General features: G+C 40.5%; 1 protein-coding gene and 1 long non-coding RNA gene across 3 annotated transcripts in view; one reads left to right on the top strand and one right to left on the bottom strand.

The window, feature by feature from the left end:
- CENPF (centromere protein F) overlaps positions 1-22,855 on the bottom strand; it is a 61,694-nt gene extending 38,839 nt beyond the window's left edge. Inside the window, exons 1-9 of one of the 2 annotated variants that reach the window (XM_044267198.1) lie at positions 22,763-22,855; positions 20,044-20,246; positions 18,594-18,790; positions 13,427-13,548; positions 12,964-13,055; positions 10,651-10,942; positions 9,329-9,531; positions 1,606-1,731; positions 320-448 (exon numbers count right to left, since the gene is read on the bottom strand). In XM_044267198.1, coding sequence (XP_044123133.1) covers positions 320-448; positions 1,606-1,731; positions 9,329-9,531; positions 10,651-10,942; positions 12,964-13,055; positions 13,427-13,548; positions 18,594-18,790; positions 20,044-20,205 — 1,323 coding nt within the window. In that variant the 5' untranslated portion in view covers positions 20,206-20,246; positions 22,763-22,855. The remainder of the gene's footprint in view (positions 1-319; positions 449-1,605; positions 1,732-9,328; positions 9,532-10,650; positions 10,943-12,963; positions 13,056-13,426; positions 13,549-18,593; positions 18,791-20,043; positions 20,247-22,762) is intronic. The other variant, XM_044267199.1, reaches the window with a different exon arrangement.
- A 227-nt stretch (positions 22,856-23,082) lies between these two features.
- Positions 23,083-25,319, top strand: part of LOC122918136 — a 34,999-nt gene continuing 32,762 nt past the window's right edge. Inside the window, exons 1-2 of the long non-coding RNA XR_006386563.1 lie at positions 23,083-23,210; positions 25,021-25,176. This is a non-coding gene — a long non-coding RNA (uncharacterized LOC122918136). The remainder of the gene's footprint in view (positions 23,211-25,020; positions 25,177-25,319) is intronic.

Raw genomic sequence — 25,319 nt, 5'->3', positions numbered from 1 at the left:
TATAGTTTTCAGTGCTTTGATGGTTTGGGGGGCATGAATTAGTGGGGAGGGTTTCCATCTGGTGTCGCACCCAAGAACCACCAGAACATCTCACCCCTGCACAGACATTCAGGTCTGAGATCCTCACTCATGCCCCTCTTCCTGGAAATGAGAAACCCCAGACTCAGAAGGACTGTTTGCTCTCTTCCTTGGTGAAGTAAGGAAAGGGAGGTTAGAGACATTCTTCATTAAAAGCATCACCCCGTCAGCTGCAGTATAGAAAACGCATGAATAAGGAAAACGGGGACTAACTGAGGAGAGAAATAAGCCAGCTCCCTACTTTATCCAGGTCGGCCTGCAGGATGTTGCGAGAGTTCTTGGCTTGCTGTAACTCCTGCGTGAGTCTGGCTTTCGTCTGCGTGCTCTCCTGGTCCAGGGCTTGGAAGGCGCGCTGTTGGCGGCAGAGCTCCTGAAACACCGAAGGCACACATGTCAGTCGGACTGCCGACAGGTGACGAGGAGAGGCCAGGGTGGGCAAGCCTCTGACAGGCAGGCCGTGCTGGCTGAGAGAGCAGGAGACAAGAGGAAGCCAGGCTGACCGTTCACTTAACAATAAATGGAAACTGTCTTCAGCACTGGTCCCGCTGATCAAATGCGGGCCTTCGGAGGGACGGAGGGGTCTACCAGTTGGCCACATGGAGACCAGCCCGCTTCAGTCCCAGCCCGAGTCTGAAACTCTTCATCTCTGTTTCCGCACGTCCAGGGGCAAAAGGGAGTAGAGCAGAGTCGCCATGGTGACAACTCCGCTAGGAAACAAAGACACTCAAAAATGGGGTTTAATGGGGCACCTGGGTGGCTCAGTGGGTTAAGCCTCTGCCTTTGGCTCAGGTCATGATCTCAGGGTCCTGGGATCGAGCCCCGCATCGGGCTCTCTGCTCAGCAGGGAGCCTGCTTCCCCCTTTCTCTCTGCCTGCCTCTCTGCCTACTTGTGATCTCTCTCTGTCAAATAAATAAATAAAATCTAAAAAAAAAAAAATGGGGTTTAACATATCAAACATCATAACACTCATAACTTAGAATGAGAGCAAGGATATGCCACCAATTAACTTTGATAACCACATCAGGAGACCAGACTTGCATCTCCAGGGGCTCTTACTGAAAGACTAGAGAGCCTCAACCCATAGGATACACTCGGCCACGCTAACTCACTCTCCACTGGCAGCAACACTTCTAGAAAGGCGTCTTCACCCCTAACATGGCTGCCAGCTTCTTTCCCCACCACATCAACTACCTGTCTAATGCATTCGCCAACCCACAGCCTTTAGAAACATGTGGAGAACAGGATACAACTTCCTCCACAACTGAGAGTCTTTGAAAGAAGAGATAGGATTCTTTCCTACTCGGTATCAAATCTCTAAGAAATCAGAGGACACGCATAAAAAAGAACATTCGAGCTCCTGAGTCACTTCTCCAATCGAAAACTGCAAGATGGAAGTGTGAAGGATCACACGGGGGACCTGTTCCTCACAAAGGAGTTCCCCTCTCGTAGAACACCCCAAGCAACAGCAATGCTTTTCAAATGACAAAACTACGAAATGCAAACTCCTTGGAAGCCATTCACCTTACCTCTTGAAACTCCTTTTCTTTCTCCTTGAGTTTCTGTTCCAGAGAGCATCTGGCACTTTCTGCATTTTGTCGCTGACAGCTCAAATCTTCAGACAATCTTTTCAGTTTTTGTTCCAATGAAGTACACTTAACAACAAATAAAAACGGTCAATACAAAGTTATTCGAGGTGAGAAACAAATATTTTGAATTTTAGAAAAATTGGTTATAAGATCTGGCTCAAGATCAACTGTATTTTGACATTTTTGTTTCACTAAAAGTTTGATTTTTAAAGGATCAGCAGGGATGCCTCACTGGCTTAGCCAGGAGAGCTTGTGACCCTTGATCTTGGGGTTATGAGTTCAAGCCCCACACTGGGTGTAAAGATTACTTAACTAAATAAAACCTTAAAAAACAAATGAATAGAATAAAATAAAATGGATCCACAAATACTAAAACTGCTATTAATTATTTTAGCACACATAAAGTTTGTATCTGGGAAGTATTAGAAAAAATGTAAATATTTGACCATTTAAAGAAATACTTCATAATTTGCACTATGAAAAAAGAAATCAATGTTTCTGAATAATGAATAAAGATTCATCTAACATTTTGTTGCATGGAAATGAGACCCTCAAATGCAGTGATGTTGACCTGTGTAATTTAACAGCTGTAGAATAATCAGCGGGTGTCCATGACCCTCATATGAGAATCTGTTTCAAGAATAATAGGTAAAATTTTAAATATTAAAAAACCTCTTTCCACAAAGCTCCCACTATGACATTTTCAATTTCTGAAGGTTCACAGCACTCCAGAGAATATCACAACTGGTTTTTAGCCAAGCTGCCATAAGCAACACAAAGAACATTTTTTTCCCTTAATCATACCCAATACGTTCAGGATAAGTTTTAAAACATGAACTAAATCAAAATTTAGGATGTCCTTCTAAAATTAAATTGGAGCAAAATGGCCTTAAATCACCAAGTACTGAAACTCATTCCTTTGAATTTTCCCCACAGTGTTCAAATCCTCAAAACAACTCTAAAGTTCCAGGGAAGACTAAAAACATGTCATATGGGCGGGGGAGAACTCCCTGGTCTAAAAGAAAGGTATCCCAGTTTGGCAAATCTCTCTTCTAAAGTATTTCTCCGGGAAGAACTATAATCTCATTCAGAACTATTAGAAACACTAGAAATTTAAGAGAAAAATTGGAGGAAAAGAAAACACTAAGTAATACTTTGCCAGAAGATCAGACAATGATTATTAACTAACAAAAGATGAAAAAAAAAAGTTGGTCATTAATGACTAAATGATTTTCCAACTATCAGAACTTTAAATATAAGGAAGATGTGGTCCATATACACTATGGAGTATTATGCCTCCATCAGAAAGGATGAATACCCAACTTTTGTAGCAACATGGACGGGACTGGAAGAGATTATGCTGAGTGAAATAAGTCAAGCAGAGAGAGTCAATTATCATATGGTTTCACTTATTTGTGGAGCATAACAAATAGCATGGAGGACAAGGGGCGTTAGAGAGGAGTAGGGAATTCGGGTAAATTGGAAGGGGAGGTGAACCATGAGAGACTATGGACTCTGAAAAACAGTCTGAGGGGTTTGAAGTGGCGGGGGGGGTGGGAGGTTGGGGTACCAGGTGGTGGGTATTATAGAGGGCACGGCTTGCATGGAGCACTGGGTGTGGTGAAAAAATAATGAATACTGTTTTTCTGAAAATAAATAAATTGGGAAAATAAATAAATAAATAAATAAATATACCAAATTCAAAAAGAAAAATAATTGAGCCAGTGGTTCAAATTAATACAGTAAGACACCTTTTCATTATCTTTACTGTTCTTATATTTTTAAATCCCCAAAGAAAAGTATTAAAGAAATTATTTATAGTAATAACAAATATTTATCGAGAGCATACTAGATGTCAAGCACTGTGCTAGGCATGGGGGATGCATCAGGAAACAACCCAGATAAAAGTCACTGCTCAGATAACTGTCCAAATGTTGGTGGTTGACAATTCTCAGGGGGGAAATAAAACCCCAAAAAACAAAAAAACACACCATGCAGGGCAGAGATGCATGAACCCTTGGTGCCCTCTGCTGGTCGTCCCTCAAACTGCAACACATTCTACTAATCTCAAAATCAGTAAATTTATCACTACAAAACAGGTTTAAAAAGAGCACTTAGAAGATACTTATATTTTATTTAAAATTTTTACAATAATATTCTGATATTGAAGATGCACAATCCATGTAAGAGTAGCTGACCACTGGGTATCATAAATGTTCTAAAATAGTTTCCAGAGCTAAAATCCTTGAAAATATGTAGTATATGATCTTGGGCACTCACTCAGCACCCTGGGCCCAAGTTTTCATCTGTGAAATGTGGGTGCTGAACACCAGGTTTGCTGCCTCAAAGTTTCTATGTGAGTTCAAACTTTATATCCCACACAGTTTGAAAATACTTGGAAAAGAAGCAAACTAGAAATAGCATGTACTCACAAAAGAACATGGTATGGATTTTGATTAAATTAGCTCCATTTTACTTAATGGGTAATTCTAATGGTAGGTCAAGGAACAGCATAAACAAAGCACAATTTGATTTCAGCAACACATTTGACCAGGTCCTATTATCCTAGGACAATAGGATAATAGGACCTGGTCCTAGAGGTGAGAGGGAGAAAGGTAGTCTGAATATCAGTTAGGTAGATTTGTTGCTCACTGGGAAAAAGGAATCCAGAAAGCATTGAACAAATGAGTCTTAATAACCTGGAGGAAAGTTAGGTGTTTCTTTTTTTTTTTTTTTTTTTTGTTTTGTTTTGTTTTTTAGATTTTATTTATTTATTTGACAGACAGAAATCGCAAGCAGGCAGAGAGGCAGGCAGAGTGAGAGGAGGAAGCAGGCTCCCTGCTGAGCAGAGAGCCCAATGCAGGGCTCCATCCCAGGACCCTGAGATCATGACCTGAGCTGAAGGCAGAGGCTTTAACCCACTGAGCCACCCAGGCGCCCCTGGAAGAAAGTTTCTAATAGAAAGCCAGAGCTGTGTTCTCAGCACTGTCCTCGTCAAAAGTTTTAATTCATGATCTGGTAAGAAGAAACTTTATCAAAAATGCTAGGTAGAACAAAGATTCAGTGATCATGTCACATAAAAACCAGTAAGACAAAGTATAATAACATAAGTTAATTATGTAAAGGAAAGCCTAAGTTGGCAGGAAATGCAACTGAAAATAAGCTTAAATGACAAGAAACTCAATGGAATAATAACTAATATATTATTATAAACTTACCCTGTGCCAGGCACTACGCTATAGCCTTTAAAAATGTTATCTCAATCTTTACAACAATCCTAGGACACAGACTTTTTTTTTTAAGATTTTATTTATTTATTTGACAGACAGAGATCATAAGCAGGCAGAGAGGCAGGCAGAGAGAGAGGAGGGACACTCCCTGCTGAGCAGAGAGCCCGATGCGGGGGCTCAATCCCAGGACCCTGGGATCATGACCTGAGCCCCAGGAAGAGACTTCAACCCACTGAGCCACCCAGGTGCCCCGGACATGGACATTTTTAACACCATTTTATTGATTAGGCAGTGGAGGCTGAGAATTCAAAAACAAAACAATTGGGATGAGGCAGAACCAGGACTCAAATTCAGTCTTTCTGACTTGGAAAACCAACCTACATACTCAGAGTGCACAAAGAAAATAAATATATAGGTCAAGGTAGGTCATGGTCCCATTGACCCTCCATTGCACCCTCATACAATGAATCAGTATTTATGAACAATATTTTGTGCAAAGCATGGTACTAGGAGAATGTCTAAAAAATGAACCTAGACTACCACATCCAGAAAGAATAAACATTCATTTCTCTATTCCTTCCATTGACAACAATTCAAAACTCTGCACAAATGTTAAGAAAGCTCTAAAGGAAGAGACTGAGTGACTAGGGACTTTGGAACTCAAGGGGAAAACATGATGGTCCTGAAAGAAGAGAACAGTCAACCCAGAATACCTGTATCCTGAGGAAACACCTTCCAGGATGAAGTATCAAGACATTTCCAGAGAAAGGAAAACTAAGAGAATATGTGGCCAATAGACCAAACTAAAAACAAAAAGAAAAGAAAGAAAGAAATGGCTAAAGGAAGTTCTTTAAAAAAAGTGAAAATGATGAAAGAAGGAATACTGGAAGGAATCAGGAAAGAAGGAAAAACAGGGTAGGCAATAATCTTGGCATAAATAGAAAACTGAAGAGAAAGAATCTCTAAGTTATGTTTGACAGTTAAAGCAGAAATTATAACACCATCTAATGTAATTCTAAATGTAGGTAGAGTAAACACTTAAAGAAATTGTATTATAACTAGGGGAGGGTAAAAGGATGAAAAGAGCAGTAAATTTTCTGTAATCCCTTAGAGCTGCTTACATGACAACACCAACAGACTGATAAATGATGTGTATATATAATGTATTATCTAGAGCAGTCACTATAAAAGCTCTACAAAGAAATGTATCTAAAAACTCTAGATAAATTAAAATGAAATCCTATAAAATGTCTGAGTAACTCACAAAAAAGAAAAAGAAAACAAAAAAATAAGATGGCAGTTTTAAACCATGACCAATCAACGATTACATTAAATGTAAATGGCCTAAACATGCTAATTAAAAGACAGATGATGGAGAAATGGATTAAAAAATATAACCAACTTGGGGCATCTGAGTGGCTCAGTTGGTTAAGCAACTGCCTTCAGCTCAGGTCTTGATCCCAGAGTCCCAGGATGGAGTCCTGCACGGGACTCCCAGCTGCATGGGAAGTCTGCTTCTCCCTCTGACTTTCTCCCCTCTTATGCTCTCTCTCACTCTCTTGCTCTCAAATAAATAAATAAAATATTTGAAAAATATATATATGCACAGGTGCCTGAGTGGCTTAGTCACTGGGTATCTGCCTTAGGCTCAGGTCGTGATCCCAGGGTCCTGGGATCAAGTCCCACATTGGGCTCCCTGCTCAGTGGGGAACCTACTTCTCCCTGTCTCTCTCTCCCTGCTTGTATTCCCTCTTTCACTGTCTCTCTGTCAAATAAATAAATAAAATCTTAAAAAAAAAAAGCCCAACTATATACTGTCTATACAAAACTCACTTCAAATATAATAATAAAAAGACAGGCTGAAACTCAGACAGAAGGAAATACATTATGCAAAATTAAAGGAAAGCTGGAGTGGCTATGTTAATATCAGAAAGAGTAGACTTGGGACACCTGGATGGCTGGATGCCTGGATGCAGCCATTAAGCATTTGCTTTCGGCTCAGGTCATGATCTCAGGATCCTGGGATCAAGCCCTGCATTGGGATCCCTGCTCAGTGGGAAGCCTGCTTCTTCCTCTCATACTCCCCCTGGTTGTATTCCTTCTCTCCTTGTCTCTCTCTCTCTCTGTCAAATAAACAAATAAAATCTTAAAAAAAAAGGAAAAGAAAGAGTAGACTTGTGAAAGAAGGAAATTTCCGGGAACAATGAGGGCTATTATATAGTGATAAAAGTCAATCTACCAAGAAGACACAGCAATCCTAAATGTTTATGCACCAAACAACAAAGCTATAAAATACGTGAAGTGAAAACTGAGAACGGACAGGAGAAATAGATAAATCAACAATCATGGAAGACTTTCACCATCCTTCTTTCAACAACTGATAGACAAGAAACGAGCATAAATATAGAATTCAACAACACCATCAACCAACAGATAATTTGGGGCTAAGGATAATTTGAGAATACTTCACCCAACAACAGAATATACTTTTCCCCCAAGTGCCCATGAAACATATCATATACCAAGGTAGACCATTGTCTTAGACCATAAAACAAGCCTCAACAAACTTAGAAGATTTGAAATCATACAGTATGATTGGTATTCAGTAAGTATGGTACGGTATGATTGGTACTCAGAAAGGTATTTCTAAGTAATCCATAGGGAAAAGAGGAAGTCTTAAGCAAATAAAAATACACAGAATAAGAGTAAAAATACAATATATCAAAATCTGTAGGACATAGCTAAAGCAGTACTGAGGGAAATTTATAGCTTTAAATGCCTACACTAGAAAAGAAAAGTCTCAAATCAATCATTTAAGCTCCCCACCTCAACAACCCAGAAGAAGAGCAAAATAAACCCAAAGCAGGCAGAGGGAAATAACAGAGCAAAAATATATAAAATTGAAAAAAAATAAAATAAATGAACCAAAGAGCTGACTCTTTGGAAAGATCAACAAAAGATCAATAAACTGACAAATTCTATTGTTATTATTGACAAAATTGACACATCTCTAGCAAGACTGGCAAAGAGAAAATGGCATAAATATCAGGAACAGAATATCACCTCACCTAACAACATCAAAAGAATAATACTACAAAAACTACGTTTTTAAGTTTAAAAATTTGGATAAAATGAACCATTTCCTCAAAAAACACAAGCTATCCCAACTCATCCAGTATGAAATAAATAATTTTAATAGCTATATGTCCATTTTAAAAATTAAATTTGTTATTTTTTAAAGACTTATTTATTTGAGAGAGAGAGAGTGCATGAGCAGGAGAAACAGGAGGAGAGAATTTCAAGAAGGTTCCACACTGAGTGCAGAGCCCAACGTGGAGCTTTATCTCATGACCCACAAAATTATGACAGTTCCCAATTCATTTCATAAAGCTAGTATGATCTCTGATACAAATACTAAAGAAAGAACAAAAATAGAAAACAGCTGGCCAATATTCCTCATGAACATAGACCTAAAAATCCTCAACGAATTATTAGCAAATAAAATGTAGAAATATATAAAAAGAATTATATACCATGGTCTTGTAGGTTTTATTCCAAGGATACAAAGCTTGTTCAAATATTTGAAAAGCAATCAATGTAACCCACCATATTAATAAGCTACTATTTTGTACAATTACATGTAAATCTACAATTATCTTAAAATAATTTTAAAAGGAAAGAAAGAACCTGTCTTCACAAGGCAAACAGACGATATAAGTCTACCTACTACAGTAGTTCTTACCTGCTGCCTTAGAAATATCTAGAGTTTATTAAAAGTAAATTTCCTTAGGCCCACATCAGACATGGATCGAATAGGATTAATTTCAAGGTTCTCAGCATAAACCTCAAAAACTCTTGACTCTACCAGCTTCTCTGGCCTCTTGAGTGCTTCTTAAAGTCTCACATTTTCTTTCTTTCTTTTTTTCTTAAAGACTATTTATTTATCAGACAGAGAGAGAGAGAATGAGTACAAGCACAGGAGTGTCAGGCAGAGGGAGAAGCAGACTCCCTGCTAAGCAGGGATCCCAATACATGGCTCAATCCCCAGACCCTGGGATTAGGACCTGAGCAGAAGGCAGATGCTTAACCAACTGAGCCACCCAGGTGTCCCTGCTTCTTTTAAAGCTCCATTACTTAGTCTCCTCTTATGTGTCAAGTGCCATATATACATGATCTTTATTCTTTCCCACCCTCTTAGTGACTTGCCCAAGTCACTTTGCTGGGAAAACATGCAGTCTGGATTTCACCCCACATCTGCCCAACTCTCAAAGAACTTACTAGTTCAATTGCATCAATACTGTCTAGTATGGATTAAAATGAGGTTCATTACTAACATTTCAAAAATTTTAGTGTTGAAGTATTGCATGAAAAAAATTTCCAAAGAACTGTATGATAAAATGTAGGTTTTCAACAACACATGAGAAGTCCAGTACCTTGGTTGATGCCTGGTCATATTGTGCTGTCGATCTCACGAGTTCATCCCTATTTTTATTCAGAATTTTCTCTTTTTCAACTAATTCTGCTTTTGCTTTTTCCAGTTGGAGTTGGAGTTCTTGACATTTATTTGCTTGGCCTTTCATTTCTTTCTCTTGTCCTTGAAGATGTAGTTCCAACTCACTAATCTTGTTCCTTAGGTCTTAAATGACATACAAAAGCCACAATTTAATTAATACATAATTTTGACAAATTTATATAGCTCAATTCAGAATGTATCATTTATGTTATTACTCTGCTCTGAAATCTTTGGTGGGATAAATATAAATTTACACTAAACACAGAAACTACTTTAATTGGATTTAATTCAATGGTTAGTCTCTATTGTCATTTGTATTCAAGTATCCCATAGGAAGCAGGTGAAACAAATTTTCCAATGTTTTCAGAGAAACTTGGGAAAGAAAATGGTTTTCTAAAGTCATGAAGAGTGTCTTATTGAGGCTGAAAAAACTGTATCCCATAGGATACTCCACATTAAAATTACTACTTGGTTTTATACGCTGGCAAACTAGTATTTGTTTTGTGCCCATGTCAATGCAAAAAGTGCTAAGCAGTGCAAAATTCACCTTCCTGTATTCTCTGGTAGTTTTACCTCCAGTAAAGATCAAGACAGTGTGAGCCTCCTATACTGCCAAAATTAACAATAAATTTTTCCCCCCTACATACATATAATACTGGGTCCAATGGCATTGGCAGTTTGACAATTCTCACCAGCAAATACTGAAGGTGATTTGCAATATACTATAGCACTGGAAATTATCTTCTGCACAGTAGATTCCAAAACACCACCTGGTGCCCTTGGCTGTCAGCTGTGGGGTGATACTCTAGCCAAAGTTACAGGTTGGTTCCTACATGGACAACCTGGCAGTACAGAGCAAAGCTGCCCACAAACATGGGCCACACCTCTGGCCAAAGCTGGCCAGACCCCAGGCTTGCTCCATGGGCCACGAGAGAAGCCCAAAGAGAAGAATGGCACAGGGCTACTGTAACCGACCTACTCACCCTACTTCTAGAAAGACAAAGCCACTCAAGACTACTTTTGAAGGTTTCCAGGTACCAGCTTTCTAGTACAAATAAAGGTACGTTCCAGAACTATGGTATCTTTTATCCCCCAAGCAGTATTTCACATCACCAGATTGAGATGTTGAGTTTTGATATAACAGAACACACAAGCACCTTCTAGGACTATAAACGTCTGGAATCACCTTGGAAATCATCTCAGGAAAATTTAATTTCAATTTAATTTAGCTCACAAAGTTACCTTGATTCTGGGCTTTTAATTGGTCCAAAAGGTGAGAATTGCTCGAATTATCACAGAAACTGCCATTAGCATCTCTTTTCCCTGTTTGCAAAGTTGATCTACTTGGAGTCACCTCTTGTTCCCCAGAGATGTGAGATGCAGAGAACTCTCTCCTAATCGGAGTTTTTAGTGCATTCGATGAAAGCCGAGTTGGAGTCTTTTCTTGTTGCCACGAGAATACGGACGAGGAAGCCTGATGTCGTGCAATGTCCCTGTGATTCATTGTGCTTTGGGGAATAGCCTGACTCGTTTTCTGTAAAGACAGAAACTCTTTAGGGTCCCTTAAACATCTCAATATTCAAGGTTATTTATTTTCAGGTAGAGCATAAGGACATAATGCCAAGAAGTTACCACTTCCACTGCATACCAAGAAAGAATGTTCATCAAGTCAAGGGAACCATAAGGTTGCAATATCCAGGGAAGGAACTGTCTCATGGTTACACTTTAGCACTGAAGGCTTAAGGCAGTAGTATCTGAGTCCCAATCTATTAAAATGGGCTCAGTTTTTGTATTTATTCTGGATCTCTCATACACTCTATTAAAAACAAGTGAGTCTTCGCTACCATTTTGAGTTCTGAAATTTTGTGTCCTTGGCCTGTCCTTGGTCACCTCCTCCCCTAGCTTTGCACAAAGAGGATCAAAACTAAATATTAACCTAAAGAATTCTTTCAAGAATCTCACTTTCCACCATACCGCTCCCAAAAAATGTCATACAAGGTGTTTTATGTAACACACATTTGTGGATTTGCAATTGCTCTGAATTCCTTATTTTTTTAATTCAAGTATAGTTAACATACAGCGTTATATTAGTTTCAAGTGTACAATAATTCAACAAGTCTATATATTTCTCAGTCCTCATCAAATAATCCCCCTTATCTCCTTCTTTTGTTCTCTTTACCTCCATTCTGACTAATATCAAGACATGATTATAGATGTTGCATTAATCTTTTTTAAAGATTTTATTTATTTATTTGACAGCAAGAGACACAACGAAGGAGGGGACACGAGCAGGGGAAGTGAGAGAGGGAGGAACAGGCTTCTTGCTGAGCAGAGATCCCAATGCGGGGCTCGATCTTAGGACCCTAGGATCATAACCTGAGCTGAAGGCAGACATTTAACAAATGAGCCACCCAGGTGTCCCGGTGCATTAAATTTTTTATAGCAAAATCTTTTCTTTGCCACACAGAGCGGTTTTGTGTTTGCAGACTCAAATTTCTCCACCAAGAAAACTACGGGAATCAATGTCAGAAAGAAAGTGGGCACCAATGACTGAACTGATCACCAAACACATGATGTTTCTAAGACAAACCAGAGAATTACTATTTAATTTGTACTCCGCCGTGAGAACCAATACTTTTGCTACATATCAGAATCCTGGTGATCTCCAAACAAGGGTTAAAAGCATAAGACTAATTAAAGGATCAAGCTCTCGTAGGTACTTCGTGATCCTCAGTACATAAGTATCTACTTAGAAATCCAGCCTTAAGCTGTTTGAATTGTCCCATTTCAGCGAGTTCTTATGGTTACACAAATACATAAAGTGCAAAACTGGGATTTAGGTTGTTGTTTTTCTCCCCCCACCCCCTTTTCTGTAGCAAGTAACATCACACAAGCGGAAATGCTAAAGGTAAATTGTACAGATACCAGGTATATTTGGGTCAGTTCCTAAACTAGAAGCAGGGGTTTTTGAAACCTGCATTTTGTTTCTTTTGCTGACATTCAAACAAACCTCATCACCCACCCCTCTGCCTATTTACCCGTACCAAAATGGAGCTTAAAATTTGAGTCTCTGTAACTTACTTAACAGAATTGGGGAGATTATCTTGATAATTCTCTCCTCTAAATAAATAGTTCATAGATAATGACCCTTAAACCCCATGTCCCTCGTGGCAATCAGTACATTCCATAAGGACTAAATGGGAAGCAGCCAATGGCCTCCAGGTGATAAAGCCAGCCAGTCAATGTCTAGAATGACCCTGGGCCTCCCCTCTCTTTACCATTATGTCTCCATAGGGAAATAATTATATGGCTACAATTTCTGTAGAATTTGATGAACATCTATTGTCTAGGGATAAACTGATCTCCCCACACTACTTTTTGCTTCTACTTGCTTTTAAAACCAACAAGTAATTATAACTAATGTAATCAGCCAGGAACTTTACCTTCTCAATCTAAGAAAAATGTGAACCAGATTTTTCTCTAACCTTGGACTCCTGTATATCAAAGTACTTGTTCAACTACATACTCCACTGAAAAGACCCATCATTAACTTACTTTAGCTTGCAAGGCTTTAACCTCTGCCTCTAATCTTTTTCGTTCTTCAACCTCCTTATTATATTTTTCTTTTAGATCTTCATACTTGGAACCTAAACAGAGACAATGAGATACAGTTTTACTTTGGTCACTGATTTTGTAAAGGAATTCACAGGTCAACAATCATCGTAATAGTTTAGAAATGAATATCGCAGTACACGAAGTGAACAGATGCTGGTTTTGAATATTCTGAACCTGAATTTTTTTTAAAACACACTACAGGCTAAAATGAAAAGCTTAAAGGCTTAAGTGGGTAGTTCCACTACACAGATACACAAATGGGTATGTAGCCCATTAATGCCCAAATTAAAAGGTTTATTTTTTTAATGCCCAAGTTAAAAGTTGAATTCAAAGATGAATTATGCGATTTCTTTGGCAGAATTAAAATCCCAGTAAAAGAGCAATGAAGGGAAATAATCCTTACCACTATAATACTGACTTGGTGTCAGTGGAGTTGCAAAGATTTTTTGTGGTGTCGTGGATGGATGCAGAGAGACATCTGCAGCCTGTGCAGCTTGTTGGCTTCTTTCAAGTTCAGATTTACACCTGTTAGGAAAGGACCCAAGAAGATGCAAATCAGAGCAAATGCTGCCAAACACTAGCACCACCTGTTCCCAGAGAGTAATAAACTTACAAAAACCCCACACTCTGAGAATTCTTACCACTTCCTTGGTCCAATAGACATTTCATAAGAACTAACTTCTGGGACAGACCCAAACTCAGTTCCCCCTCTTCAAAGGAACTCAGTCTGGTTAGGGAAACAGAAATATAAACCTATAATTGCAATATTACAAAAGCTACGATGAAGGTCTGTAATGACACTATGGTTATAGAGTTGGGAGGTTGGGAATGTACTCTGAGCAAATTTTTTACTCCAAGGCAAAGAAAGACACAGGAATGTTTAAAAACAAACAAACAACAACAACAATAACAAAAACCCCAGAACTGCAGATGCATGGACTCAAATCACAAAATTGAATGACATCACTTGTGATATTTAAACACAAACTTGCCATGTATTTTATGACATTTAAAAAAAAAAAAAAAAACAGAGACACAAAGGGGCACGTGGGTGGCTCAGGGGGGGTTAAAGCCTCTGCCTTCAGCTCAGGTCATGATCCCAGAGCCCTGGGATCCAGCCCTGCATCAGGACTTCTGCTGAGTGGGGAGTCTGTTCCCCTGCCCCCCACCCACCTGCCTCTCTGCCTTCTTGTGATATCTGTCTGTTAAATAAATAAAATCTTTAAAAACAGAGACACAAAAATCAAGTTAACATAATGCATCTAGAGAAAACAGGGCTGGAGAAAGTCACAAAGAAATGGAAAAAGTAAGCTATATATTGTATATATGCACAGAATATTTTTATCACTTAAGTTCTGAACACCTTTCAGAATCAAACAATCTAAGTTAAGAGGACTCAATTCTCACAAGTCTATAATGTCTCTGATTTTAGCTCAACACAAGAAATGAAATGAACACCCCATAGAAGAGCTAATGATGCGCAGCAGTCTCTTTCTCATGGACATGTTGCTCAAAATAAGGAATGAGGTAAGAGCCCCAGTGCCCTAGCCCCACTCAGCTCCAACCTCAATGTGGGAGGAAAAATCAATGTCTGGGCTAAAAAGGACTGCTCTACAAATCAAATCAACAGATTTAAGCTCCTGGTAAGTAACAGCACTGTCCGATTAAAAGGTTCTACTAACATGTAAAGAGTAACAAGAAACAAATGAATTTAATCTTAGTATTTTATTTAACTCCATATTTTTAAAATATCATCCTGTCAACTTGTAGTCAACACTAAAATTATTCAGATATTTTACATTTTTTTCTATTTAAACTTCAGAATTTGGTATGTATTGCATACTTATAGCACATCTCAATTTGATTTTTTTTTTTAAGATTTTATTTGAGAGAGAGAGAGAAAAAGAGAGAGAGAGAACACAAGCAGGAGAGGGGACAGAAAGAGAGGGAGAAGCAGACTCCCTGCTGAGCAGGAAGCCCAATGAGAGACTTGATCCCAGGTCCCTGGTATCATGACCTGATTTGAAGGCTGAAGGTAGCTGCTTAACTGACTGAGCCCCCAGGCACCCTGTCACATCTCAATTTGTAATTGCCACATTTCAAGCACATAACAGCCACATGTAGCCAGCAGCCACCGCGATGAATGGTGTAGGTCTACAGACTACCAAAGGTGTGACAAATTTGGTGATTTTAGAGATGAATTTTTAAAAACCTTGTAGACTGTGTTTCTTTTTCCTCTCAAATTCACATTTCATCCCCCTCTATCTATCCTTTCATTAGAAAAAAAAAAGTGTATTTATTTAAAATATAAAACTATACCCTGCTTTATTCCTATAAACCTTTATTTCTCCTATTTCCTATAAAGAAAAATACTGCCACCAAAAACAGCATGAAATTAAGCATCTTTCTACTTGGTTTAACTATGGGATTGTCAATACTCAACAGTTTTTGACCAACATTTCCAACAGTCCAGACTAACTTGTTTAAGACCTTCCAGAAACCGGATCAGTGGCCACTGTTGGAGAAGTTAAGTTTCAGACTGCACTTGAAGGCTACCAGTGGGAATTTGAATACACTCAAAAGTTGTTGTAGTTTATAGCTTTTATATTCTGGAAAACTGTATTCTTAATAGTTTTTACAGTCTGAGGTTTATATAGTTTGTAAATGTTTATAAACATCTATATCTACATCACTGGTAATAAAAATATTTCTAAACTAAATGTGCTATCCTAACCCCAACTATAACATCTGATAATAATAAAGCTAACACTTAACCAAGTTGCTAGGTATCCCACACAACTCTGTACTTTATATCTGCAAGTCTTCCCACCAAATGTCACTTTGCAGCATAGACATGTATACAAAAATATGTTTACCTAAAATGTTAAAAATACAAACATTTCTGTCTAAATTATTAAAACCAGTATTTCTAGGGAGCCTGGGTGGCTCAGCCAATTAAGCAACTGACTATTGGTTTCCACTCAGGTCATGATCCTTGGGTCAAGGGATCAAATCCACATGGGGCACAACACTCGGCGGGGAGCCTGCTTGAGAATCTTTCCCTCCCTCTGCCTCTCCCTCCTCTGCCTCTCCCTCAGCTTGCTCTTTCTCTCTCTCAAATAAATAAATAAGATCTTTGAAAATAAATAAAAAGAAAACCAGTATTTTTAAAACCAACAGCCAAAATATGCTTTCAAAGAAAACTATTCTGGCATTCATAAAGTAAACTTCCTACTTCCTTGGCATCTGTTTTCCAAAAACAACTACTTATCTCTCACTTATTCATTTGACAAATATTTGAGGGCCTGCCAGGTGCATGGGGAACGCAGATAAGACTGACCAGGTCCCTATTCTCATGGAGTCTGGTATGGCAGACAGTAAACAAGAAAACGAAAAAATTCAATGAGATAGAAGTTATTTATCATTCTAACATACAACTTATAAGAGAGCTACCTTCCTATGTAGGTAGGAACCAAAATTAGGAAGATATTTCTGTGTACCTAATTATCTTCACAGGAGAACAAGAGTAATTTTAAAGCGTTTTAACTTGCAAAAATTTATTCGAGAGGTAAGTAGAATTAAGATTATTGCAGCTACGTTAGGGAAAAAAAATTCTTGGGATCATGATATTTATTAATCAGCCAGGGAATCAGGGTAAAAGTTGTATTAGGTCACGTATCCTCTGCAAGGATACATTGAGGAAGGCACATTGCTCCTTCTGTGGTCTTCTCACCCAAAACGCATAACCTCAATCTGACCCAATGGTTCTCAATCTGGGATGATTTTACCTCCCCAAAGACATTTGGCGATGCCTAGAGACGGGTTTGATTATCAAAACAGGCAGGTGGAGGAGGTGTTACTGGCATCTAGTGGGTAGAGGCCAGAAATGTGGTTAGGTATCCCACAATGGACAAGACAGCTTTCCTCAGCAAAGGACCATCCAGTCCTGGATGTGAATTGTGCCGCTGCTGAAAAACTATGATCTCGTCAGTGAAAAAACAGCCAACAGGCCTAACCTGCGGACTACTCTACAGTTGAGCAGACTCTATTAGACTCTATCAGACTCTTCAACAATTTCAACAACATAAACAACAAGAAACTGTCACAGCTTAGAAAGAGACTAAGAAAATATCAACTAAATATAATGTGCAATCCTAGATCCGAGTCTGGAACAGAGACAGCTCGTGACTGGAAAAACCAGTGGCATTCTAATAAAGTCCGTAGTTTAGTTAATAGTACTGAATCAATGTTTATTTCTGGTTTGGTTCTGCACTTTGGTTATGTAAGATGTTAACAACTGTTTCTGTAAATCTAAAGCTATTTCAAAATGAATTTTCTTTTTATTTTTAAATTTTTTTTTTATTTTTTAATTAGCCGAATCAACAAGGGGACAATCTGCTAACATCCACTTTGCTTTCCGCCTGTATTACTCCTTGATATTTTGACAAAACTCCACTATTACAGTAAGAAAATACCATTTATAAGCTAGCGTATTTTGGTCCCACTGGATTTATTTTGATTAATGTCTCAAATAGAGGATTTTTTTTTAATGGAAAAGAAGTCATAAGCACCATTTTTTATTGCTTAAGCTGGCAAACTGGTTATCTAATGCTTAAGATGGAAGATGGGGACCTCAGGAGGAAACTCTTCTTGAATACACTTCCTTCCCTCTCCAGCCTAGGTATCACGGCACACGATTTTAACCACCCTCTTCTCAGCACCCAAAATCATTTCACCGTCTTCCATCCCATTATCCTGGCTACAAACAACCCTAAGTCAATCCTCCTGTTCACATTCTCAGCATTTACAACCCAGATGCTAAAAGGAGGTGGAGTGGGGGAGGGCGGGGGGCAAACAACTCTATAGATGGTCCTGTTATAAATTCCTGGTCTCTAACCTCAACTGGGCCCTCAGTGCTCCTAGGTCTTTTGAAATTCCCTAGTTTTTTGTTTTGTTTTGTTTTAATATTTTATTTATTTATTTGATAGACAGAGATTACAAGTAAGCAGAGAGGCAGGCAGAGACAGAGGAGGAAGCAGGTTCCCTGCTGAGCAGAGAGCCGGATGCGGGGCTCGATCCCAGGACCCTGAGACCATGACTGAGCTGAAGGCAGAGGCTTCAACCCACTGAGCCACCCTCGTGCCCCTGAAATTCCCTAGTTCTGCCTCATTATCTACAATAGCTTTTCCACTCAGAGGAAAAAACATAAGCCATCAGTATTAGCCAGGCTTAACTCCCCTCCATCTTCTAGTACTCGCTATTGGGAGATGTGGTATTATTTAATATTATATCATCCAGTAACAAACACAGCATCTGGCCCATGAAGCAGCTTAATAAATATATCTTGAATGAATAAATGAATAAGCGAGAAGCCATTTAATGAATATACGTACTATTGAGCCAGGCAATGATAGGACTGAAGTACAGAAGAATTAATTTTTCTCAAGTCATTGTTTATTTCATTGTGAAAATGATTGCAACGTAAAATTACATCATCAAAGGAAAAGATAAAAGGATCCAATGAACACATATAAAGGATATCCACATTAATACCACTCAAAAATAATTACCTTTTCAGTTCCTGTTCCAATTTTTCTATTTGTTTTTTGCTGGAGTTCAGCTGCCCTTCTTGGAAATTCACTTGTGACTCCTTGACTTGAAGTTCATGAGAAATTTTCTGCTTGGTCTTCTCCAGATTCTCACATATTTCCATCAAGCTTTGGTTCTCCCTTTTGAGGTTTGCGCCCTCTGTCTTTTCATTCTCAACCTAACAGAGATCGTCCAGAAAGAAATAGGTCTCGACTTTGGGAATTTATCAAGTATTTGTAAATCTGAGTGCAACACCAAAGACTAATTATTTTGAGACGTAGTTACTGTAATCTACAGGTCAGTGTTTCTTCACAAACACAAAAAAAATTTTTTAAAGACTTATTTATTTGAGACAGAGAGAGAGAGAGAGAGAGAGAGCGAGAACAGGCAGAGGGGCCGAGGGAGAGGGAGAAAAAGTCCAAGCAGATTCCATGCTGATCCTGGAGACTGACAGGGGCTCGATATCACGACTCTGAGATCATGACCTGAGTGGAAACCAGGAGTGAGATGCTTAACTGACTGCACCACCCAGGTTCCCCCACGAACACAGCATATTTTAAATGACCTCACTTTGAAGCTTGTAGATAGAAAAGTTCTACAAATTCAGGAATTACACTGTCCTTGGTCAGGGCTAAATTATGTACCCTTCCTGGAAGGGAGGGTTTAATGTTCTTTCAAGTATAACAAACCAAAAATAAACCCTATAAATCTCCTTAGTAATTCATTTTAAAGTGTGGGGCGCCTGGGTGGCTCAGTCTGTTAAGCATCTGCCTTTGGCTCAGGTCCTGATCTCAGGGTCCTAGGATCGAGTCCTAGGTCGGGCTCCCTGCTTAGCGGGGAGTCTGCTTCTCCCTCTGCTCCTTCCCCCCACTTGTGAGCTCTCTCCCCCACCCCCGCCCTCTCTCTCTCTCCCACCTAAGTAAATAAAATTAAAAAAAAAGTTTGACCGCTGAACTAAGTTGTTGTAAAAATTCTCCCACTAGCAAAGCCATTTTAGAAGCCATGACTGTACCACCAGCTTGTTGGCTAACGCAGAGGGAAGGAAGAAACACCATTTTAGTTTTCATTTCCTAGCCCAGAAGAGAAGTAGTCCAGGAATACCATGGTGAAAAGCCCACCCTCAGGAAGCAGTATCCATTTGGACCACAAAGCACCCTAATACTGGCCCCCAGATTCAGAGTCTGAGGATCTGGCCACGTTGGTACAGAATACAAAAGCAATTTCCCACGTGTGGTCCCAAATGGAATTAATAAGAACTCAGCAGCCCTCGATATTAGCAGGTAAGGAGAAATGAGGGGCAGAGGCTGCAGAAAAAGGAGAGGGTCGGATTGCCACCCAAAGAGAGCGCTCATTTTTCTTGAAATTTCAGACCAAGATCAAACAATCCAAATACTGAGTGAATGGTTTTAAAAGCCAGCGTTTGGGTGATACCTTCTGTTTCTGCTTCTGCAGGGCAGCCTCGAGGGTCTCCAGCTGGAACTGCCTTTGCTGCCTCTCTTTCTTCAGTTTGTCCAGCTGGCCTTCCAGCTCTTGGATTTTCTGCAGAGCTCTGGTGGGCAGGCCCTCCTTCCATTCTTCCAAAGCCCAGCTCATGTTGCTCTCCTTTCTTTACTAGTCACACATTTAAAAATAAACTGGAAAGAATAAGCAGACTGTTGGTCTTACTGTAGGAAAAAGGGACCAAAAAGTCTCAGAGACTAACGAGTCTCTCAGGAATTTCAAAGCTTCACCTTTCAACAGATAAGGACTTATAACCTCTATCTTCTCCACCCCCTGAAAAGTGGCCACCAATAGCTCTGATTGCGAGGTACCCCAGATGCTCGTGTGGCTTCCCTGGCTCTCTGTTTTTCCTATTTCTCAGGTTTGACTTCTTAGCTACCTGCTTTCTTCTCCTCACTTTGTTTTCATGATATAGAACAGGAGTACTTTGCTCTGGGGTTACAGGTGAAATACGTCCTGTAAACAAACAAGACTCATGGTAAGTTATTTTGCAAATGCTCTCCTTGCCTCTTCACCTCATTGCAATGCACACTTTGTCCCTCTTCCTCTGAGAAGCCTTTCCTGGGGAGGTCCCCAGTCTGACCATATCTCCTGGTCATAGTCTGTGATGGCATAGGCCCCCCTACCTCTCCTTCCCAGCAGCTATCGTGTGTTGAATTATTGCAAGAATGAGCAAAGAGCGAATGACATATAAGTGCTAAAATCATTGCAGAATGTGGTAAAGCCATGCTCCAGACAGACCTTGATGTGGAAACTTGTATATAGCCTCAATAATTCAAATTTCAGCTCAGCCATCTTCAAGATGTGTGACCTTGGGCATGCTATTTAACTGTTCTGTGCCTCGGTTTCCTCATTTGTAAAGTATGGATAATAGCGACGGTGACTTTCCAAAGGCTTAGAACAGTCCTATATTTCCCAATAAGCATTCTGTACCTGTTAGTTATTATATTAATCCTCAAAAATACTTCATTTGTATATTTCAGCCACTGGTACCAAGAAGGAAGTGGCTTACCTCCTGCACAGCCACATTTCCTAAAATTTAAAGGAGCTGGGAGAAAAGTATGTTAATTGCTCTTTATTCATTAGCCTCTGGAACTTAAAGAAGAGCATTCATTTTCCAGCTAGTTGAGCAAGGTGAGAATCTGCTTTTTGACAAATGAAGTCCATAAACATTTTAGTCTCTTGCTTCAACTGACTGTATCAATGAAACTTTTTATCAGAACTAATAAATGGTTGACAAAAGTACTAAGAATGATAAAAAGATGTTCAAAGATTAAAGAGACAGAGCAAAGTTCATGGAAAACATGGTTTAGCTATTAAGCCTTGAAAAGCAGTGTTTTCTCTGCCAGTTTAATTTTTTTCTTTTTCCAGATCTCAGTTCTTTGAACGCAGCATCTTAATCTCCACTGCCATTTGCCCAGAAACTGCTGGAAGAAATCTCGTGCCTCTCCACCAACAAAGGACAATTTTACACTGTCACAATAGGCTTCTCCTGCCATTTCAATCCAGCTTGCTCATGCAGGGGTGGGAGTACCATAGCCCAGCGGCACAAAAGAATAACTGTCCTAAACAGAGCTGCCAACCACTGAAATCATCAAGATGCCATCATCAAAAAAATATTAGAAGGATCAATTTAGGAAGATGACAGGGATGAGGAAAATAAACAGAAGGAAAACGAGCAAGTTGAATGCTTTTCTATTGCAAAGTCTAAGATACAGCTATAAAGTAGTAGTTAAAACAATCACCAGACCAAGCCAATTTTGATCAGATTAAAGCATCAACCATTCACAGTCCGTAGGGAGCTACTGGGGCAAAGGTCAAAAAGCGTAAATCTCCAGATTGACACCTAAGGAGCTGCAGGTGTAAAGAAGGATGGATAGTTGAAGAAAAGCCCGGGTGTCAAGGTTCCTGCAAGGAGGATTTTGCAGAAAACGCTCTTTCTATCTTAAATATGGGGAGGGCACTCCTTATGCCCTAATTACCCACCCCCGGCACTGGAGGCCCACTTTCACGCTTTCCCTTTAAAAAGAGCATCTCCAAGAAACCCCAGTCGTCACCTATAGTGCCACGGCTGAGCCCGAAGGGTGGAAACCCTGTCTGCTCTCCTACGCAGAGCTCAGGGATAGGACTCGTCGTTTACTTATTTCTGGCTCTTCCTAACACAGCAGAGCCAGGCACTCAAGCGTGTCCAAAGAAATGTGGAAGACAGGGGAAATGCTCTCGCGGATAACAAGGGGCACACCAATGTGCCGCGCAGATCAAAATCCAAACTTTTCTCTCCTCCAGGCAACAAAGGACCGACGCCCACATTTCAAAAAGGAACCACTGGCTCTGGACCTAGACGGTTGCTAGGAAATACCTGCTCGTCTCCAATTCATGTATCTTCCAGAGGAATGTGATCCCCCGAAGTGCGAGCTCAGGACCGAGCAGGGTCTGCGGACACTCGTGCGAGCACGGGCGCGGAAGAGCGCGGACAAGCCCTGAAGGCCTCGGCCGGGTGGATCCTCCAGTCCCTTGAGGTGGGGGAGGGGGGGCGGTCCGCTGGCCCCGGGAGCTCGGTTCCACCCGCATCCCTGCCCAGGATCCCCGGGCGGAAGGCTAGCCCCCATCACACCCGCCGCCGTCGCCACGACCCACGCAGGACACTCACCTTGCTGGCGGGGAGGGAAAGACGACCCCTCAGAGAGTCGGGCTCCCGGGGCAGCCTCCGCGGGCTTCAGCCCAGATTCCAATTCAAACTGCCCGCGACCGCCACCGGTTTTCGATTCGCCCGCTTCCGGGACGGACCAAACGCATCCTCCAAGCCTATTGGTCACCGTAAGCAGAAATGGGCCAATCGGCTTCCGCGCACTCGGATTGCGGGCTCTGATTGGTTCTTTCGGACGGATTTAAAAATCAAGCTCTCATCACCGGGGGCCGGCGCTGGAGTTAGGGTGTTTTTTTGTTGTTGTGGGAGGGCGAGACCACGTGCGTTCTCAGAGGCTGGGAGACGTTTTGAACCGCTATTTCCGCAAAAGCCGTGGAACCGGCGGACCCATGGGAAGGCGTGGTCTGTCGCCTACAACCGGCGGAATTATGGTGTCTGGCGAACTCTCCAGGTATCTGCTTATTAAACACACAATTTAGGACATAGATGTGAGGTTCTCTGCTTGCCAGGCATTCTTCACCCACTGTCATTCTTTATTTTTTTTTTTAAGATTTTATTTATTTATTTGACAGAGAGATCCCAAGTAGGCAGAGAGGCAGGCGGGGGGCGGGGGGAGGAAGCAGGCTCCCGGCTGAGCAGAGATTCCCGATGCGGGGCTCTATCCCAGGACCTTGGGATCATGACCTGAGCCCAGGGCAGAGGCTTTAACCCACTGAGCCACCCAGGCGTCCCCACCCACTGTCATTCTTTACAATTCTTTGAGGAAAGTGTTTCCTTTTTATTTAAAAGTTAACTGAGGCACATAGACGCTCCCTCATTCGAAATTGAATCTGCAACATACAGGATCTCACTTTTAACCTCTTTAATTGATCATATTCTAAAGAGGTGATTCTGAACACTTGTGACCTGGATTCCAGGACACTGCAGCCAGAAAAATCTCCAAAACTGGACGGAATCTCTCCTCATTATGAAGCCCACTAGTTTTGTGTGTATTTAGGTAATTGTTCTGTTTCCCTATTCAGTTAAAAACAAGCTTCCAAGGACAGGACCCAAACAATGAATTGTTAAATTACTCTCTCTCTCTGATGCTGTTGTCTTCCGCAACAGATTCCAAGCTTTCCGTAACCCTCTCTCTACCTTTCGTTAGATGGTTACTGCAATCTAGATAGTCCCTTACCTTTTCTGCTCATCTTTCAATACCCAGTTCCAATGCCACTTTCTACATAAAACTTCCCTGTTCTCACCCACCCCTTAGAAATAATTATTTCCTACATCTTTCCCAGAAATTGGTGTATACCTTGTATTTGTGTCTATTTCTCCTACAGTCTGGAAAATTCCTGTAGATTAAAATCTGTTTTAATTTACTTTTGTATCTCTGCTAACTGTCTAGTAACTTTGCACATAAAAAATAAGACCATCTTAGTCTGAAGAAAGGCCTTGTTATCCGCTATCCTTCTATCCCTCCAAAATGGGGAGGGAGCCAGTAGGTGAGGAGAACTTTTACTGGACATTGCCATAATTAGTCTAGCATCTGGTTGTTCTGGGATTTGAACCAAATTCTGACTCCAAAACTAATCACAACTCCATTGCTTCCTAGGAGTAATTTTTCAACTATTAGTTGCCTAAGGAAAACAGAACTAGAAAGACATGTAAGAGAGGATTTTCACAGATTACGTTTGCAATCTATTTATTCATTTCTTAGTAGACACCTATTGAGTGGTCACTGTATAGCCAAGCCTGTACTTCAGTCATCTATAATAATCAGTAAAGAAATACATTGACTTCTTGGGGTGCCCGAGTGCCTCAGTCATTAAGCATCTGCTTTCAGCTCAGGTCATGATCCCGGTGTCCTGGGATCCAGCCCCACATCAGGTTCCCTGCTCAGAGCTGAGCCTGCTTCTCCCTCTCCCGCTCCCTTCGCTTGTGTTCCTTCTCTTGCTGTGTCTCTGCCAAATAAATAAATAAAAATTTTAAAAAATACATTGTCTTCTTAAACAGGGGAATCATGTGATGGAGACTATTTTGTGACTTCAGTTATGATTTCCTTCCCCTGCCTCTATTTTTAGGGACTGAAGGGGGTGAATCCCGTCCAGCAAAATACAGATGTCTCTAAGAGTCATTTTCAACTCCCTTGCTTCTCCTTTTAACGCCGCTCCCTCACTGAGTCAGTCTACTCTCTCTGGATTATTCATCCACCATCTGTACTTTCCGCCTATGAATCAGTGCCCTTGATTCTTTCTGTCTTTTCCTCTCCCACTTAGATCGCCGGGTCCATCACTTAAACCACTCTTCTGCTCCTCCACTCCCTTGGTTCTTGTTCCATCTCCTCAAACCTATATGCATGCACCTGTCCAGACCCTGCCTAAAAGCACTGTTGCTCCAGAAAGGTGCTGAAGAAAAATGCCAGGACTGCGCAGGTAGGAACCACTTAATCGTTTTTTAAGACTTACTTGTTTGAGAGAGAGAGAGACAAGGAGCACAAGCTGGGGTGGGGGGAGGAGCAGAAGGAGACCTAGAACCCCAAGTTGGTTCCACACTGAGCATGGAACCAGATCTGGGG

Source organism: Neovison vison, chromosome 10 (genome assembly GCF_020171115.1).
Source record: "Neovison vison isolate M4711 chromosome 10, ASM_NN_V1, whole genome shotgun sequence".
NCBI lineage: Eukaryota > Metazoa > Chordata > Mammalia > Carnivora > Mustelidae > Neogale > Neogale vison.
Note: the sequence above shows the minus strand (reverse complement) of the source record. Positions and strands in the feature narration are given on the sequence as shown.